The 19,346-nt window shown below is 57.9% G+C and overlaps 1 protein-coding gene across 6 annotated transcripts in view; it reads left to right on the forward strand.

The window, feature by feature from the left end:
• Window positions 1-14,997, forward strand: part of RPTOR (regulatory associated protein of MTOR complex 1) — a 344,118-nt gene extending 329,121 nt beyond the window's left edge. For 5 of the 6 annotated variants that reach the window (XM_059998020.1, XM_059998025.1, XM_059998022.1 and 2 more), the window contains 7 exons: window positions 2,246-2,293; window positions 8,405-8,511; window positions 9,342-9,469; window positions 11,183-11,269; window positions 12,139-12,255; window positions 12,525-12,654; window positions 13,317-14,997. In XM_059998020.1, coding sequence (XP_059854003.1) covers window positions 2,246-2,293; window positions 8,405-8,511; window positions 9,342-9,469; window positions 11,183-11,269; window positions 12,139-12,255; window positions 12,525-12,654; window positions 13,317-13,385 — 686 coding nt within the window. In that variant the 3' untranslated portion in view covers window positions 13,386-14,997. The remainder of the gene's footprint in view (window positions 1-2,245; window positions 2,294-8,404; window positions 8,512-9,341; window positions 9,470-11,182; window positions 11,270-12,138; window positions 12,256-12,524; window positions 12,655-13,316) is intronic. The other variant, XM_059998021.1, reaches the window with a different exon arrangement.
• Window positions 14,998-19,346: the final 4,349 nt, after the last annotated feature.

Genomic DNA, 19,346 nt, shown 5'->3' on the forward strand with positions numbered 1-19,346 from the left:
AATACCTGCCACCCCCAAATGATGGGTCTGTGGTTTTTTACCCGCGATGCCACTTGCCTTTGCTCTAGTGAAGGTGAAAGCAAGGGTGGACAGCATGCAGTTTGGGAGGGGGGCAGAGAGTCTAGCTGGGAGGAAAGGAGGCTGAGGTGACAGCAGTACAGTCTCAGGGCTCCCCTGCACTTGTCTCCCCCAGATGTCACCTGTGTGAGCTGCTCCTGGCCCAGGTGTGCACTGCAGCCCTAACTTGAGAGTGGTTCCACTGCTGTAGACATGTTTGCTACAGACTCCTTCCTGCTGGACCGTCTCCCTTTCCTGGGTTTCAGAAAGCCCCCCAGGAGAGGCACTGTTGCTGAGGGGTCAGGAAGCTGGTGGGGGTCTTACCTCCAGGTCTTTATCGGCAGGTGGGGTGAGGGGGGCTTTGGGCAGGCACGCAGCACTCCTCGGCGGCTAAGCCAGAGTTTGTTTGGTCTGCCCCCTGCCTTTTGACCAGGCAGCTGTGGGCTTAGCAAAAAGGAAGACATTATTTCCTTGTTCTTTCAGGGGGATGGAAGGTGGAAGGGGTGGTGAGCCTGGGAGGCTGACTGCTCTAAGGGATCAAGACAGGAAGGGCTTGTGTGCTGCAGGGCCCAGAAGGGGCACACTGAGAACCGGGGAGCCTCTCCGGGCCCCACATCCTTCAGTCTCCACAGCTTCCCTCTGCAGCACGGGGATCGCAGCCCCAGTAGGGCTGGAGAGACCCCCGATTGTAATTTCTATTTCAGGAGCTCAAGCTCAGTAACCGAGGGGCAGGTCTGGTGGAATTCTGACCCCTGTGCCAACTTCTCGTTGCCTTCTGCCCATCAGCACCTTGTTTCTTTTTCTTCACCCGCCTTGGCCTCTGACTTGACAGTTACAGAGCTGTGGGCTGGGACCCTGCGGGGAGAGCTAGCAGCTTCCACAGCAGTTGCTTGTCAGCGTCTGGGGGGACCCCCACAGCTTCAGAGTTCTGGCTGTGTTCCCCCGGGACCTTGTCGGGCAGAAGCAGCAGCCCCCGCTCCCTGCTCCAGATTACCGCCCCCCCAGGCACGTGAAGCTCTCTGTGCTCCGCAGTGAGGTCCTCCGCCTGGTCTCAGGTCCCAGGCAGCCACGAGCTGTGGGGGGGGAAGAGGCACCCTCGGGGGGGGGCTGCGGTCATCAGCTCCTCCACGCGCCTGTGACGGGGGATCCTGCACAGCTGTGCACCCCATGAGGCCTGGCCCACCGTGTCCTTCAGCTACAGAGGGCGTAGGGGGTCTCATTTGTGAATGCTGCTGTGTAGGGCACGTGGGAGGGAGGACTTGGCACTCCCTGAACAGTTAGAAAAGTCTGCCTGTGAGGTTCTCCCGCGCGCTCTCCAGCTCAGAATCTGCTCGCCAAGTCGCTGTCGTGGCAGCTTGTTAGCAAAGATTTGATTCCGTGGTTTGTGACTAAAGAGACTGTTTCTTGCGGGAGCCCTCCCCCTGCTTTTCGGAAGTCGTGTGAAATGTGCAGGGTCTGCGCATCATCTTAGCATGCCCCTGGCTCCCGTGTGTACATGGGCATGCATGCATGCATGTGCACACATGAACACGCTCCTGTGCATGCATGTGCAGTTAGCCTGGGGACACTCCCCTCATGGGGTACCCCGCTGTCAGGAGAACTGAAGTCAGTCTGGGTTCACAGCCATCCCCGGAACTGAGCGAGCCGTGCTCTGAAATAGAACCGGTGGTGGGACCGCCCGTCCTTGGGCCACGGCGCCCACAGACACCCAGATGGAAGCACACTTCCCACCCCCCAGAGGCCTCCTCACTGACCGCTGGGCCCCATGAATGAAGAGCTGTCCTCACTCTAAGGACCTAAACGGAAGTGTCTGCCTCCTCCGGGCGTGGCCAGTGGGTCAGCTCCTGCTGGTTGGGCTGCACTGTGTGCACATCCGGCCACTAACCTCCACTCACTGGAAGTGCCCACGCCGTGTCGGGTCATGTTTCCCCCAAGTCATAGCGCTTCCAATTTCCTGTCTAGAAAGAGAGTCTTTTTAGCCAAAACCCCTGATAATTGGGTTTTCACGTTCGGAGGTACATTTGGCCCTTTTTTCCCACTGCAGCCGTGGCCTGGGCCACCGTCTGCCCCTCCCTCCTGTTTCCTTCTCGGCTGCTCCCCTGTTTGTGGTTTGTGTGATTTTGGCTGATTTGGCTCTGGCTGGCCTGCTTTCCCTTGCATCCATCCCATAATCCCTGTTTCCTCGCAGGTCTGGCCCGAAAGGTCTCAATCTTTCTTGACCGCAGTAAGCAGGGAGGTGAGTGCCTTCTCCCTTATCTGTGAGTGCCAGGGGTGGGAGCCGGCTCCTCTGCTTTGCCTGAGGACGCTCGCTAGCCCGCTGTGCTCTTCAGGCAGCAGAGGATCAGGGCTGTGGTTTTTCTTATTCGTTCCATCTGCACAGTCTCCTCCAATACAAAAAATCATCACCAGCTGAGCACTGAGATCTCATGGGATGAATGAGGTTGACTGTGTGAGGCTCTGGGAAGAAATCTTAACGAAAGCCATAGACAGGACTCTCCCTGGGAGCCGAGGCCTCATGGTCGCACCTCCCGGCCTCCTTGGTGGCCTCAGTCACTCTTGGGCTGGCTCAAGGACAATTCAGTTCTCTGTTCCAGGCCACCTTCACAACAGCCTGGGAATGGAAAACAGTCCAGATCCAAGCCTGCTGGAGTGAGGATGGCGCAGCTCCGCAGGCTCGCAGGGAGGAGGCACATCTCACGACTCCATCAGGACAGAAAAGTCGCTCCAGATTGAGATTTGCGTTCCCACCAAATTTTTCAAAAAAGAATCTTTTTCAGAATTTAATGCAAAGTCTCTTAAAGCATCTGTTTCCATCTGAAAATCCATATACAAGTTTGATAGTTACTAAAACACCTATATGCAACTGACTGTGGATACACATGGTAACACTGGGTTAGCAAACCCATATGCCTGCTCAAAACGAGCCCTTTTCTCTCCTAAGCTCACTAGTCAGGTAAATTGTAAAGAGATGGAGCCTTATGAATCCAGGCAGCAGGTAGAATTCTTGACCTTTAATTTGCAGCATCTGAGTTTAGAGTATGACCAGCCTTCTGGTGAACTTTCTGTTCTGGTCTCTCTTTAGTCGCTCCCTAAACAAGGGTTCCCTGCAGGAAGGCATATGTGGCTATGGGTCTGACGGGGTCCCTCGTGCCATCAGAACTGGAGTGGGTAGAGAAGCAGGTCCCGGGAGGCTGAGAACAAGATGTCCTTACAGATGTACAAACTCACAGTTTCGTATTTTACAAAGGACCCTTTTAGTAAAAAGTTCAAAAGGAAGGAAAAAGAGAAAAGAGAAAACCCGAGACTGACTCAATCTTCACTCCTTTGCTTCCCGCCAGCAGTGATGGCGGTGGTTGTAACAGGAAGGATTTCTCTCAGAAAGAGCCTCCTGGGTTCTCAGAGGAATGACAGGGTCACTTGCCCTGAAATCCTGAAGAGGAGCCAGGGGACACCTTTCACGGTCAGGACCTGGGGCGGCCAGAGGAGGGCAGCCCCGTCCCCTGGTTGTCAGCTGCCAGGGAGCAGCAGCCACCCCGGAGGGCAGGGAACAGATCGTCCAGCACCGGTGTGTGTGTGAACTGGACGTAAACCTTGGGCCTTGGGGCAGCTGTTAGTATTCGTTGCCTGGATCATCTGGGCAGCAAGCAGGGCACCGACGGCAGAGCACAGGGGTGGCTGGCGGGGGGAGTCACGGCTGCCCTCCCCTCCCAGCCTTACTCCTCCTCCGGGGTCACAAGCACATCCAGAGTCTAAAATTAGCAGGACCTGGTGAGCAGGAAGCCCTCTCAGTGCAGGAGGCAGGACGCGGGGCCGGGTGGCAGCCCCCATGGGCCCACGCAGGACAGGGCACTGGCCATGGGGAACGACGGCTCCCTCCTCTCCCAGGAGGCGTGTGCCCCACCTTGTCTCCTCTGACCCTAAGCAGCTGTCACGTGTTCTGGTCCACCTCCCAGGTGAGAAATGGAAGTTTAGGTGAAATCATTTGCTCCCGAGGAGCCCAGTTTTCTGTTGCCAGCCCTGTCCTGTGTCTCTGAACCTGCCGGCTGTCCAGGAGGTGTTCATGGGCCCTGAGGGAGGCCTGATCCCGTGGGGAGGCATTGCGTCTGCATCCCTGTGGAGGGAATGGAGGTCGCCATCCCACAGGTCTGAGGTTCTCACACATGCCTGGTTGGGCAGGGGCTGGCCCCTCCTCCTCGGAGTTCCAGAACCATAGCTCCTAAGGGCGTTTCAGGTTGGGGCTGATGGGTCCTTAGGGATCAGGTCTACATGACATGTCCTCAGAGGTCAGATCCCCATGTTGGGTTCTCAGAGGTCCATTCCAGACGACAGGGTCCTTAGAGGTCAGTCTGGACTGGCCTCTGAGCCTGGAGGGCTGATCATGGACATCACAGGGACCCAAGCCTCTGAAACAACGTGTTTCTTCTTTTCACTGTCTGCTGGGCCTAGGGTTCTGTCTGGTCCCTGACTTACACGTTCCAGCTTCCTAGTCTACAGCCATCCCTGTGCCATACGTCTATATTTTAATGAAGAAATTCCCTCTTTTTCACGGCCAGCTTTTGGATGGGAACATGTGAGCAGAGCTCATATCCAGGATAAAGTCAGACGGGAATCTCTGCATCCTTTTGGGGGCTGCCCACCACCCCTGGCCCCAGGCAGTGAGATGGATGGGCCGTGATCTCAGGCACTCAGGGTGCTGGAGTTCGCCCAGTGGGGGAGAGGCTGCAGCACGTGCGGAGCCTCCATCAGTCGAGCACTCTCCGTGTCGAGGCGGCAGCGTCGACAGGGAGGAGGGGCCCTCCTGGGGGGAGCCCAGAGCAGCCTGCCTGCTGCCAAAGAAAAAAAAGGCCAAGGAGGCCCGGGGGAGGGAGGAGGGGCACAGGCTCTGCCCACAGCTGCCACTTTTCTGGGGATGGGGAAGGAGGAGACACTGCTGAGACCGTGCTCCCCAGGAACGAAGTGATTGGAATCTTCACTCTGGTTCAAAGTCACAATGTTCCTGTCTTATGAGTTTTACTTAAATCATAGCCATCAATTTTCTTCCTTGTGCTCAACACGTCAAGGAAGAGCGTCACCCTTTTTATCATCTTTTACCAACTCGTGATGAGTCAGATCATCTCTCCTCCGCTGTGTCTGGAGGTCGAGACACAGGCTTGGTTGGGAAAGGTCTCGAGTGAGAAGGACAGTGTTTGCGTTCTGTTCTGGGCAGGAGGACGGGCCAGGACCCCAGACCTACAGGAGAATGAGGTGAGGGTCGGCAGGCGCAGGAGGTCGGTCAGGGTGCAAGCAGACTGTTGTTTTTATCCCAGCAGTTTTCACGTTGATCTGAGACTCTTCCACGGATAGGAGCTTACTGTCTTAGGTGACACAGCTTCCGCAAACAGTCTGGTAGAGCTAAGGAAGCAGCCTCGCCCAGATTTGTCTGTATACATAGGACGCCTGCCTCCCCGGCGTGTACAGGACTTGGGAAGACCTTAGGAAACACGTTTCTTGTCTCTGCTGGCTTCACCATGCTTTACAACTGGTTTAAACCAGCATTTGGTCCGCATCAGAGAATCTAGATTTAAAACAGGACTCAGAGCTCACGTGATGCACGTCCCCAGGTCCTCTGACGGCCACATGGGCACACCTTCCAGAGCCTCCAGTGCAGATGGAGACGCTGGGGCCCTGTGTGGGAGCTGTGTCTCCCCAAATTCACGTGGTGGAGTCCTCGGCCCCAGCACTCAGAGGGTGACTGTATTTGAGAGAAGGATTCAGTTGAAATGAGGTCACTTGGGTGGGCACTAATGCAGGGCGGGCCCCCACTGGCTCTGAATCCATCATGAAGGAGACTCAGCAAGAAGGAAGCCACCACCACTTCATTTGGAGGCCAGGTCAGGCTTCTTATCCCATTGGGAGTGGCCGCGGCCTCCTCTCTGCTTCCTGCATGGGCCTGGGGCTGAGACCCCCCTCCCAGTCCTTCTGTGGTCCCCCCAGACCCTCCCCAGCTTGTTCCCGTGACCCCAGAGCATCCCAGATGTCACCTGGCCACATGCTCTCATCGGAGGACCACTCCTTATATACACGGCTCCTGAAAGCCCCATGGGGCTGACACAGAGCTCCAAGTGCAGTTAAGGATGCCCGAGAACACAGGCCACCCCATCAGTGGTCCATGGATACAGGAGTCTGTGAGCCTCTGCAGTGGCCTGGCACCCCAAGTCAGGTCGTGGGTGGGCGCGTCCTCTGCGATTCATTCACACCATGAACACCGGGCACATGGTGAGGGGAAGCAGGTGGCGTGGTTTCAGGCTCTGCTTGTGGGCTGACTGGTCAGTGTGACTGGGCTGTCCCGGACAGAAGTGGGGGCCACATGCCCTGCCCTCTCCCCTACCAGTTCTGATCGTGGTGATAGGTGAGAGGCCTCGCCTGCAGCCTTGTCACCAGTAGATGCCTTTCTGGCACATTAGGGTGTATTCTCCTGCCTGGGGTCAGGGGCGTTGCAGTGGGGAGACTGCATTCTAAAAGGTGAAACAAAGGCTCGTCCATTTGTTGTGTGGAGCTGACATTCTGCAGGGTAGACATGGCAGCCGCCAGCAAAACAGGGAGGACGGGAGGGGGTGTGCCAGGTGACACATCTGGAACAGGTAGAAGACGGAACAGGGTGAGTCGTAGCCTCACATGGTCGAGGAGGTTAATGAGCACGATTTGGAGGGGCTGCATGGACGTCAGGAGAGAGGCGTTCCAGGCACAGGGCCCACTGTCAGTTAAGAGGACCAGCCTGGTCACTTTTGGAGCTCGAACCTTGCAGGGGCCAGGGCAGAATGGGAAGCCATGGGGGGGTCTCTGGAGTGAGGGTTGAGGGGCTCAGATCCAAGCAGGAACCTGAAGTGACACATACAGATGAGAGTCTGGAGTTCGGGAGAGAGATCGGGCACTTGGCGGGAACTCCATAGCCTGAAAGGGGCATATCAGAAAAGAACAAGTGAAGGTCACATTGTCCAACTCAGGAAGTCAGGAGAAAAGTGGGCACCCACAGAGAGAAGGGGAAACCACAGAGGCAAACACAGGAGCTGCTGCCACAAAAAGCAGAGACAAATGTATAAAAAAGCATGATGACTTCACTTCAGACCTCAGTATGACCAAAAGAAGACATAAACAAAGTTATAATGTCAGTGACAGAATAGGAGAGGATATTTGCAATATATGAGCTAAACCGTCAGTGTCAGAATGTATATTAAAACATACAGGCTGCACACACCAACATCGACCAGGATTTGGGGAAATCACACCTTGTGTCCATTTCTGATGAGACTACAGACCAGCATCCACTCTGGGGGTGAGACGGCCTCGCCTGGGGAAGTGGAACGCACAGGGATATGTCCCCTTCCCGGTGCTGCCACTTCCTTGTGCAAGGGCGTGTGGAAACGTCAGTGTGGCGTGGTTTACAGGCAGGGAATCGTGGAAGTGATGGGCTCGTTCTCCAAAGGCGTGTTACCCAGAAGTTCAGTACTAATTAACCAGATCTGCATCCGTTGGGTTGGATAAACCCTCAAAACGTAACCTTACTGGAAAAACGCAAATTGCTGGAAAATATACCCCCGTTTGAAATTGGCGACGTTTTTGAAATGTGGGAGATGTGGTTCATGGTTTTGGACACGTGCCCCTACAGGGGAGTGCACGGGGGCCAGCCTAGGAGGGCGCCCAAGGCCTGTGGGTGATTTGTCTGCAGACAGGACAGGCAAGTGAGGCTTTCACTGTCTTAAATTTCACTTCAAGAACAAAAAAAAGAGCAAAAATGATAAGATATTAGCAGCTCTTAGATCTGGGTGGTGGGTACAGGGGTTTCTGTTGTGTTTTTTCTGTGTGTTTGAAATATTATAATTAAACATCTTAAATCTTATAGTCCCTCCTGTGAGGTCAGTGCTGCCCTTAGGGATGCTGAAGGCATTCGCCCCCCCGCCCAGTCCAGTGTAGGGAAGGGCAGTCCTCGATTCATTCACCACTGACCGTCTGTGGTCAGCCCCCTGCCTCCGTGAGGGGCAGCTGCAAAGCTGTTCACCCCCAGGGGACTGCGGGACCCAGGAGACTCACATCTCTGTGCCTCTGACACCCATTCTAAAGTCTCCAGACCTGCCAATCATGCCCAGGTGTCCTGGAAGGTGGGCATCTTGGACAAACAGTCCTAAGATCCTGCTGTCTCTCTGGTAGATGCCTGGGTACAGCAGAGATATAGAGAAGGCTCTGAATTGTCACCCCGACCTCAAGCTTGCATGAGGTTGGGGACCCACCCTATGGGTTGGCACCGACTGCTTGAGCTGTTGCCCAGAACAGGCTCCCTCGGTGACACCGGTGCCCGTCTGTGTCTCTCCAGGAGCTGGGATGGTGGTGGACTGGGAACAGGAGACCGGGCTCCTCATGAGCTCGGGAGATGTGCGTATCGTCCGGATCTGGGACACGGATCGTGAGATGAAGGTGCAGGTAAGCACACCGTCCCTCATGGGGCCTCCCTGGGGGCGAGGCGGGCCAGTGGGCGCAGACCCTGCCGTCCTTCCCAGCTCCGATTGCCCTCGAGGTCGAGGGCTGAGAATGAGGGTCCTTGAGCGCCCCCACCCCACCCCGCCACAAGTACTCTGAGCAGGTGGTGTCTTCGGGGTGGGGGGGGCAGGAGAAGCGGGGCCAAGTCAGGCTGCCTCCCACCTTTTAAAGGGATACGATGATTCGGTTTCCATCCGTGTTGGATTTCTTCCTTGTGTGTGCCTGAGAGCAGCGAAAACTTTTCTGATTGGAAAAGCACTTTTCCCCGTCTGGGGGCCCATTTCCTGTTTCCTGCTCTTTCCTGCCGCGCATTTATCACGCCTCCTTCCCTTCTCCAGCGTTTACAGCTGCCAGGAGGAGAGGCGAGGAGATGGTTTATGGGCGGCAGGACTCCCCCTAGACCCTTCCCTGAACTAATTAGGAGTTTTAAGAGGGAGCCGACGATGATTCCTCCTGCCGATATATGTTTCGTCTTCCTTCTTAGGAGAGAGGGAGACTTTGGAAAGTTCAATGGGCGCAGAGGTGTTTGCTGCCCTGCCTTCCTGGCTGCGGGCCTCGGGTGCCCGGGCTGTCACTCAAGCAGATGGAGCCTGACTCCCTCTGGGGCCCAGCTCCTCAGGCCTTGACAGCTTCCCCGGTGGAGAGAAAGGCAGCAGCTCCATGCCAGGGTGACAAACGCACCCACGGTGGCTGTAAAAGGGATCCAGCAGCTAGTGGGGGTGGGGTGGGGGGCCTGATGCCAGGGTGCCTCACGGGGTCTGTGTCGGCCCTAGGACATCCCCACAGGTGCCGACAGCTGCGTGACGAGCCTGTCCTGCGACTCCCACCGCTCCCTCATCGTGGCTGGGCTCGGCGACGGCTCCATCCGCGTCTACGACAGGAGGATGGCGCTCAGCGAATGGTAATTGGGCTACGCCTTCCCCTCCCTCTGCCAGACAGAGCCAGCCCCCAGAGCCAGCTGGGCACTCCCCGCAGAGCCACATCCCCCAGCGTGTGGAGGAGCACGGCTTCCCACCAGCCGTGGATGGGCTGTTTGGAACACAGGTTTGGGGGTCGGGAGGTCCCAGCAAGGCGCTGCCCTCCTGGGCTCCATTCCCACCTGAACATAGAGAAGGCTACCGCCTCCCGGGTTGAACTCAAGAATAGCCAAGAAGATGGCGTCAGGGACACGCTGGGCCACATGCATTGTCACGGCTTTTCTGGGCACTGGCCCTCAGCCCTGGGCTGAGGCGCAGGTGGGGCCCAGCGCCGTGCCCTGTGTGAGCCGGTGAGCGTGGAGGTCCAGACGCCAGTCACACACGGATGGTAAATGGCAGAGCAACGCTGGAACCCAGGCCCAGCCGTCGCGGGCTCCCGGGTGATGTTTACTGAACACCCACCTTGTCCCTGAAAACAGGCCTGGCCTTTGAATGGGAAGCAGCAGGTGGGCCCATGTGCAGCCACAGGAGCTAAAGGAGCCCTCGTGGGAGGGGACGAGGGGACAGGACTGAGCTGGGCCTGAGAGCAGGCGAGCACCATCAGTGACCCCAGCCGGAAGAGAGTGCAGCTGTGAGGTTGCAGGGCCAGGAGCAGTCGGGGGAGTCAGTACAGGACCCAGGCAGGCAGCAGAGGCGTCAGCCAGACTGTGGCGGGAATTTGGGCCTGAGGCTTGGATGGCGAGTGGGCCCAGGCAGCCCCTGGCTTGCATGTTCCCTGCGGGTCTCTATGGGAGGGTGCCCACTGAAAGCCCACACTACCCACCAAAAGCAGCCATCGTGGAGGTGGGGGAGCAGGGTTTCTTTTTGGGGTGATGAAAATGTTCTAAAATTAGATGTGTGATGGGCGCATAGCTGTAAGGATGTGCGAAAGTCACTGAATATGTGCTTTTAAAGGGAGAGTCTTACAGTATGTGAATCAAATCTCAGTCAAACTGTTATTTTAAGAAGCCTCTCTAGGCAGGCAGTTAACTGGCAAACCAACCCAAGAAGACCTGAGGGTCACAGAACGGCCGTGAGGGAGGGGCTGGGGTCTCCAGAGCCCCCTCTTCGGCCCAAGGTCTGAGGACAGAGACGTGGGGTCTCCTGTGCATCCCCAGGCACCGAGACTTATGTGTGCTGGGTGTGACCTGAGTCCTGGATGCCTTCCCAGATGTCACACTCTGCCCCCACCTCCCCAGCACACGCATCCCAGTCCCGTACTCCCTGTCAAAGACCCTCACCAGGCCTCCAGGAAAGCCCCTGTGTCCCTCCATTTCGACAGCCTTAGAGTCTGGGGTTCTTGGTCTTGACCCTCAAACCCACAGGGAGATGCCAGTGTGAAGTCCTGGTAGGGGGGCTGGCGGTGCCCAGGCCCCAGGAGGGCATGACAGCCACCCTGCCTCCGGAGGTCCCAGCGTGGCCCAAGGTGTTTGGGAGGCCCCCAGGGAGGGGCGTACCTGGGGGGTTCAGTCACTCACAGTGAACACAAGAGGGTGAGGGCAGATCTCGCAGCACCGGTGGACCCCGGACGCTTTAAATAAATGCTCTGTTCCCTCTGCTCAAAACGAAGTCCACCCTACCTCCCATCCTGATGCCTCGGAGCATCAGGGACACCCACAGTTGTCACCGGGCCCTGACCCCACCTTCCTCCCCTCCAGCCGCGTCATGACATACCGGGAGCACACGGCCTGGGTGGTGAAGGCCTACCTCCAGAAGCACCCTGAGGGCCACATCATGAGCGTCAGGTAATGAGCATGGAATATTCATGAGACATTTTGCTGTAAAAACATTATTTTCCCTCCATCTAAAATATGTCCTTGATATTTAAACAGCTGGGAAATGATGGCATTTCAGGGTAGTAATTAACTTCTGCTCTGGGACAGGCCAGAAAGGTCAGAGCCGGCACAAGGGTGGGGACAGCAGGTCCTCCCACTGGAGAACTTTGCCTGTGGGTGACTTGCAGCGGCAGGGGACGGGGTGGCAAGGTGGCTGGGCAAAGCCTCCCCGCAACAGCGGCATCTGCCTGGCGTGGGCCAGTATCACTGTGCGGATCCGTTGTCTGCCCGTAAGTCCATTCCTGCTGCCGGTAAATCCTGTGCTGAGAGCAGCGCATATTTATTTGCCCGTTAAAGGGACAGAAAATGTAATTTACTGTCACAAAGCCACCATTTCTTCAAAGAGATGCTCTTCCCTTGTTTGTAACGTGAAAACAGAACATAGCTCTCAAAACGATGTCCGCCAGGCCCAGGGCAGGGAAGAGGTGGCCTACTGTCCTCACCTCCCGCCCGTCGCCGCATCCCCAGCTGCACAAAATCTAATCTCTGGCCGGAAATGAATAACTCACGGCCTCCCCCGTGTCTCTGCTCACCGCTGCTTCGTGCCTCGGCAGCTGGGCCCTTTCTGGCTCTGGGGAGGGGTCCAAGGGGCTCGGCGGCAGGCCTGGCTGCCTGGGTCGGTGGGGTGGGCCCATGTGCCATCCAGGGGCCTCCCTGGACACTCTGAGGGTCCAGGGAACCATGGCCTTGAGCTGCACGTGTGGACGGCCCCTGACCACACATGGCCCGTCCTGGGGCCGGTAGGCCCGCCCAGCATCACCACAACACCCTCTTGGCAGCGTCAACGGGGACGTGCGCTTCTTCGACCCTCGGATGCCAGAGTCCGTGAACGTCCTGCAGATCATTAAGGGGCTGACGGCCCTTGACATCCACCCCCAGGCAAACCTGATCGCGTGGTAGGTGCCGGCCCTCTTCTCTCTCCCCGCCCTGCCTGACCAACTCCCGGGGCCCTGTGTAAACAGCAGGCACTACTGCCCGCCCCCACACCTGTGGAGGAGAGCTGGGTGGAGGGACTGAGTGTGCGGCCCCTTTGCTGCTCCTCACCTGCCTGGCCTCCCGGCCCTTGAGGCCCAAGTCCTCTCGTGGGGGTGACCAGAGAGGAGCCCCATCTCCTTGTGGACACGCCCGCCTCCCCACGCTGACTGCCAGGCCTTCTCGTGTGCAGTGGCTCCATGAACCAGTTCACCGCCATCTACAATGGCAGCGGAGATCTGATCAACCACATCAAGTACTACGACGGCTTCATGGGCCAGCGAGTCGGCGCCATCAGCTGCCTGGCTTTCCACCCGCACTGGGTCTGTGTCCCCGCGGGAGGCGAGGAGGGCGGGCGGGAGGCTAGCAGCAGCAGCAGGAGGGGTGCTGCAGCCAGGCCCCTCCCCACACCACAGTGTGGCCCAGGGTCTCCAGGGGCCGTAGCCCCCAGACTGCACTCACTGTAGAAGCAGCACCAAATTCCCTGTCAATCAAAGCAGATGTGAAGTAGCCCCGCCCTTTCTGACCCCTTCGGCCCCTACACAGACCCCAGTCCTGGAGAAACCTCCCCCTGTAAAGCCCACTGGGGTAGGAGCAGCCCAGACCCCTGTGACCCGGCTGACAGCACCGTCCTTCGTTACAGTCGGCCATGTGGTTGGGGGCTGCTGTGTTTTAAATTAGGATTCTGCCAACCTGCCTTCGTGCAGCGTGAGGCTCCCTGGGAGCCCGGCGTGTGGCTCTCTGCCTAAACGCACGACATCAGTCTCCCAGAGCTGTCCCTGGGAGGCCATCCTGAAAAAACAAGTGTGGGAGGCATGGGGAGTGTGCGGATTCCCTGTGACAGGGAGGAGATGATGCATCTCTGCAGAAGCCGCAGCCGATGGGCCCTCGTTCCCGCGCCTGCCTCGTGGGCGGAGTTGGGGTGTCAAGGCCCGGCCGGCACCCCCCTGGATGCTCACTGCCTGCTCTCTGCTCCCTCCTGCAGCCTCACCTGGCCGTGGGCAGCAACGACTACTACATCTCCGTGTACTCGGTGGAGAAGCGCGTCAGATAGCGGCCCCTCCCCACAGGCCGCCATGTACATAGTGGACCCACCGCACTGCCCTGAGCACCTGCCTGACCTGGCTGCTGAGGGCTCGAGAGGGCCCGCACTGTCTGTCTGTCTGTCTTCGCTGTCACGCCCAGGAGCCCAGAGAAGGGGGCTCTGCTGGAGTCCTCGGTGTGATGGTTGCTGCTCTGATGAAACACAGCTCCTGGCCTGAGGACACAGTAGCTGTACATCCCAGTCCCCTTCCCGTCCTGTTTTCTTCTGAGGTTTTTAAGGGGGAAACACTTGTTTTGTTTTCCGAGTGATGCATTAGTCCACAAAGGCTCCAGACGGAAGCCAGCCTCCCGGGGCTGCGCGCCGTGCCTCCTCCCCCCCACCCCCGGGTGTCCTCCTGGGGATGGTCTGAGCGCACTGGATGAGCTTGAGATGGAGTGAAGGACAGATGGAGGCGGCCTGCCACCCACTGGGTCCTCACCCCGGGCCCATCCGGCCAAACGGCGAGGCCGAGCGTGCCCCTCCCCACACAGCCACCCTCCCCGCAGGCAGGACTTCCGTCTGAGTGTCAGCTGTTCTTGCTGCAGGTCTGTCAGCAGGAGGGGCCCTGGTTTGGAAGGAGAGACAGGTCCCGTGGGCCACAGAGCTTGTTTCTCTCAAGTGCTGCTCTTCCCCAGCAGGTGTGGGAACCGTGGCCTCCCCACCTGCACCCCACACGCATCACACGAGCACACATGGAGGGGCCACCAAGCCCCAAGAGTATCGGGGTGAACGGTGCCACCCCAGCCCTCTGTCCCCACACAAAGGGGTGCAGCTCATGCTTGCGAGGGACACAGGAGAGCTCCCGGGAGGGCAGCAGCTTCACATATGTCCATGCACACGCGTCTGGGACGGCGCGCTGAGCAGCCACACCTGGAACACGAGACGCAGCCACAATGATATTTTGAAAAGCATTTTTTCCATTTTCCTTGGGAATCAGGATTATTCAGAAATAGAGGGATGAGCTGGCTTAGCTACTTCTGCCAATAAGAGGCCAATAATAGTGAGAATGTGAGGGAGAGCCATGCTGTGGATGTGGGTGGGCTTGGCGGGGCGCAGGGCTGGGCAAGGGGAACAGCCCTTCTGCAGCCCATAGGCCATGCCTGCTCCCCTGAGAAAGTTCCAGGACAGCGTCCGCCATGTTCTGGGCAAGCGAGCAGCGTGGGGTCGGGGAGACCGCAGAAAGCTCAGCTCCCCCGCACACAGCCGGTCACCTCCACCCGGCGCTCCAGACGGCGACTTGGGAACCTTCCAGAAGCTGAGCTCCACCCACAGATGCAGAGTTGACTACCCACAGCCAATTCACGGAGCGGTTCCACTCCAGATTTTGAGCTCATATGCGGTTCTGTTTGTTTTGAGACAAAACCATCCCCTGGCCAAGCGCAGAGGCCCCGCAGAGGGGCTGTCTTCACAGGTCTGATGCGAAAATTCAATCATGAAGTTACAGAGTCTCGAGAGAGCGTGACCTAAGGGTTCATTTATCTCTATTTATTTTACCAAAATGAGAATTGAAAGACTTTGATGAAACATGGAATTGTAATACGAGAGTAAGAGCGATAAACTGTTAATAAAAGATAAATATGCAGAGGGTTGGCTGGAGGCTCTGTCCTTTAAGGCAAGTCCTCTGTGCCCTCGGGGACTCCAGGCACCAAGCAGGTGGTTCTCGGCCCTCGTTCCCCTTAGGCACAGCCCCAGCCCTGTGGCTTGGACAGTTGGTCCAAGAAAAGGCACTTGGGGTGCCTTTTAAATGTGGGGTCACCCCACTCTACCTGTGAGCCCAGGCTCCCAGAGGGATTCCTGCTGCCACTTCTTGTGTCTCTTATTTACCACCTGCAGTTAGAGGCCAGGAGCCTGCGTCCGCTCTATTCTGGGCATCTGCCTTCCCATGCCCATCCCATGGCTCGGGGACCGCAACTCCACCCTCAGCCAGCATCCCCTCTGACCCCAGCCTAAAAGGTCTTCCACTGTCAGCGCGTGACTCCTCAGGCCCACCTGGTGGTCCAGGGTCGTCCCCCCTTTGGGGGCTGGAACGTCATCTCCTGCAGGGCCCCCCTGCTCCAAATGGCTCCTGATTCTAGACAGGACCCTGTGGCTCCGCAGGCCTTGCCATCCCTAGACACTTCCTGAGGTTGGGTGGGGATGTTCCCACAGATGCGGTCAACAGGCCCGTGGGGTCCCGGCCCCTCAAGCACACCTCACATCTCAGGGGTCCCACTGAGATGTGGGTCCCACTGGAGACGGCTTGGGCACCGGCTCTTGCTGCCCCCGTGACAGGAAATGGGGCCCAGGCGTTAAGTAACTCACCCAAAGCCACACCCATTGGGTGGTGGCAGGAACCTGCATCCCAGCCAGGCATCCTGACCTCAAGGCCCGGAGAAAGACCTTCGCTCCGCAAAGGGGTTGTGGTGGGCGGGGAGGCAGGTGGCATCGGGTACCAGCCATGTACAGTGGGGCTGAAGGGGCGACCGGAAGTGAACGGGGTTCACTGGGCTAGACGGGGCCGACCTGACCAAGGACAAGGGGCGGGCCCCAGGGGAGACCAGGTAGGCTGTGACAAGGGACTGAGTTGCCGGGGGCACAGGGGGAAGAAAGGGGCCAGGACTTGGGAAGGAGGCGGGCCACCCGGCCCCTGGTCCCAGACCAATGAAGCCCCCATGTCAGCCCCCATGACTGCTGTAGCAAATCACTCCAAACGTGTTAGCCAGGACAGACTTACCCTCCCGATCCTGGAGAGCCCCACGCTGGACCTAAAACCAGGAGTCAGCAAGGTTCCTTCCGCAGCTTCCAGAAGAGAATCCCTCTTCCCCCTTTTCCAGCTTCTAGAATCTGCCCTCATCCCTTGGCTTGTGGCCCCTTCCTCTTCCTTCAGAGCCGGCGGTGCTGGTGAAGTCTTTCTCATAGGGCATCACTCTGACTCAGACTCTGCCCCCTCACTCTTTCAAGGACCCTGTGATGACATGGCCCCACAGGATAATCCACGATTCTCCCCACACGAGTCACCGATTGGCAACCTTAATCCCCTTTGTCACGTGACCTAACAAGGTCCCAGCTCCCAGGATTAGGATGTGGGCCCCTTTGGGAGACTTCATTCTGCTGACCACTCTCTCTGTCTACAAGTCCCCCACCAAGCAGAGCCCCCAAAGGCCGAGGGGCGGGGGCTGGCCAAGAGGAGGTGGATGGACGCTGAGATGGGAAGGAAGACGTCAATCCCTGTTCTCAGTGCCAGGAGAGGACTGGGAAAAGGGCATCAGGCCATGGCCCCTGCTCTCCAGAGCCATCCGTGCAGGGCCAGCTGCCCCCACATCCCTGGGGAGGCCCCCAGCCTGGCGCATGAGGGAGGCTGCCGGGAAGTGGGTGGATTCCCCAGCACAGCGCCTGCTCCAAGGTGGGGAGGGGAGCTGTTGCCATAGAAACCCAGGGTCTGAGCAGCTGGAACTCCTGAATTAAATTATGGTTTGTTTTAAACAAGAAGGATACCCAGCATTTACTCAGCTGCACCCGACACGCTTCAGTGGAGAGAGTAATATTTTTCCCATTAGCATCAGTTATTCTGTCACCAGCACTTGAGTACAAACCAAGTGCTCATAAAAATGAAAGATGGGCACGTGGAAGTAGCTACCACAGGAGGGCGCCAGGCCAGGCCCAGGCCCACACCCTCCACTCGGCCGCACAGCCGCGGTGAAGGGCCGGAAAAGAGAGCCCAGCTGCACCAAATGACCAGTGTCGGCCTGCAGGCCAGGAGCTAGGGACAACTGTATGGGGCAGCTGTGCAGAGACAGCCATCCAGCCGAGGAGAGAGTGGGCAGGGAAGTGGCGTCTCATGAGGTCATCCAGCTCGGCAAGGCTCTGCTCTGTGGGTCACTTGGAACCAGGAAGGTCCCTCCTGGCTCAGCAGCTTTCGGCACAGGACCACCTGAGACGTGGCCACAGCCTGGTCCTGCTGCCGGTGCTGACGCTGTGCTTCCACACACAGGAGGGGCCAAGAATTCCCGGCAAAGACGTGTTCCCCACGGCCGACACGCAGACACACATGCGCGTGCAGGCGGGCGGTGGTGATTCCAGTCTCAGGATGTGGGGCCGGCAGAGGGAGTTTGGGAGAAGGTGATTACAGACAAGGGCTGGGGGTGCCATGAGGCTGGCCGGCCACTATCTTGTTCCTGGAATTTCTGCAGGTGCTCCTCTGGGAAGGGGTCAGAGGGGTTGACCTCTCAAGTTTGTTCTGTTTCTCAGGTTCAGTTGCACAAGCTCATTGGAGGCCCATGTGCCCCCAAAAGTGGCCAGTGCCTCACAGCCTGGGGCAGGTGAAGATGGGGTACGACCAGAACAGGTGAAGGAAGAGGGGGACCAGAGAGAGGATGGCAGCTGGTATGTGCCCAGTTGTGTCCTCTAAACTCAGGCTGAAGTCTGAATCCCCCTAACTCCCTGCAGCCCTGCCCCAGCGCCCCGTCTGGAGGGGCCAATTCGGCACAGCCCCTGCCATGTGCTGGACAGGGGGGACAGTGGCGCTTGGTGGGTGGGGACAGGGACTCTGGCGAAAGCATGGGGTGCAGGCACGGACAAGGTGGCTCTGAGGCCGAGTCTCATAGGACCAGAAGCAAGTGGGGGAGGATGTGGGAGACCCAGGCTGGGTGGGGAGTGCAGAGACCCCTCCCGAGCCCTGTGGTCCTGGCAGGTGGCCCGGCCTCGAGGGTCAGGATGGGGCTTCGGGGAGAGATCGAATTGGGCTGTTGTCAGCCCCTGAGCTAGTTGGTTTCCACCAATTTCTCCTCAGCAGCATCAGGTGGAAGAGACACCCTGGCAGGTTGATTGCAGCCCCTGGATCTGCGTCTTGGAGCAAAGGTCTCCTTTGCCTCCACCTGGTGGGGCCGGGACTTTTTCCGATGGTGGGAGGTGGGCTTCATGTCCCGACCCCTCTCCCCAGCCAGCAGGCACATCCTGAGACACCCACCCACCCGCCAGCCCCCCTGGTCCCCAGGGCTGATGTGCAGGGAGGGAGCCAGGGGCCAGCACAGGAAGCCGCAGCCCCACGTCCACACGGCCTGAAAGTGTGCAGCTGGGACAAGTGGCTGAGGATCAGAAATCCGGGTGAGGCATCCGATACACCGACCCAGACGTTGCTGCTGTGTGAAGGAGGAGAGGCCGTGAAAGAGGAGCTGAGGGGACAAGCCACTGCCTGAGTGTGGGGCAGACACCCGGGGGACACAGGTTCTGGTCCAGCAGAGCCTGCCCAGTGCCTCTCCACACAGGAGACAAGACAGGGGAGCTCCCAGAGAGGCCCCCCCAACTGCGGGGGAGGGACTGGGGTGAGGAGGGAGGGGCCCCGGTCCAGAGCTTGTCAGCAGCACCCACTGTGCCCTGCCCTGCAGGAGGAGTGGCCTGGGGGCTGTGCTGTGAGAGAGCCCGGCCACACTGGACAGCAGCCCTAGTTCCACAGGGAAGGTGGCAGCCGCCAGCAACAAGCATCACCAAAGCCCAGGCAGAACCACGTGGAGTTCCCTACAGGCAACTGGTTCTCAAAAAGGGTGACAAAGCCATTCACTGGGGAAAGAATAGTCCTTTAATAAATGGTGCTGGGACAACTGAATATTCACACACAAAAGGTGGGCCCTTACCTCACACCATATTCGAAAACTAACTCACAATGGATCAATGACGTAAATATAGGAGCTAAAACTATAAAACTCCTAAGAAAAAAACATGGGGGTAAATTTTCATGACCTTGGGTTTGGCAATGGATTCTTAGATTTTACACCAGAAGCACAACACAAAAACCAGATAAACTGGACTTCATATAAGTGAAACAATTTCATGCATCAAGAATGTGAAAAAAAAAAGAATGTGAAAGAAAATAACCTACAGAGAAAATATTTGCAAATCATATATCTGATAAGGGTTTAATATCCAGAACGCATAAAGAGCTCTCACAACTCACCA

This window comes from Delphinus delphis, chromosome 19 (assembly GCF_949987515.2).
Source record: "Delphinus delphis chromosome 19, mDelDel1.2, whole genome shotgun sequence".
Taxonomy (NCBI): Eukaryota; Metazoa; Chordata; class Mammalia; order Artiodactyla; family Delphinidae; genus Delphinus; species Delphinus delphis.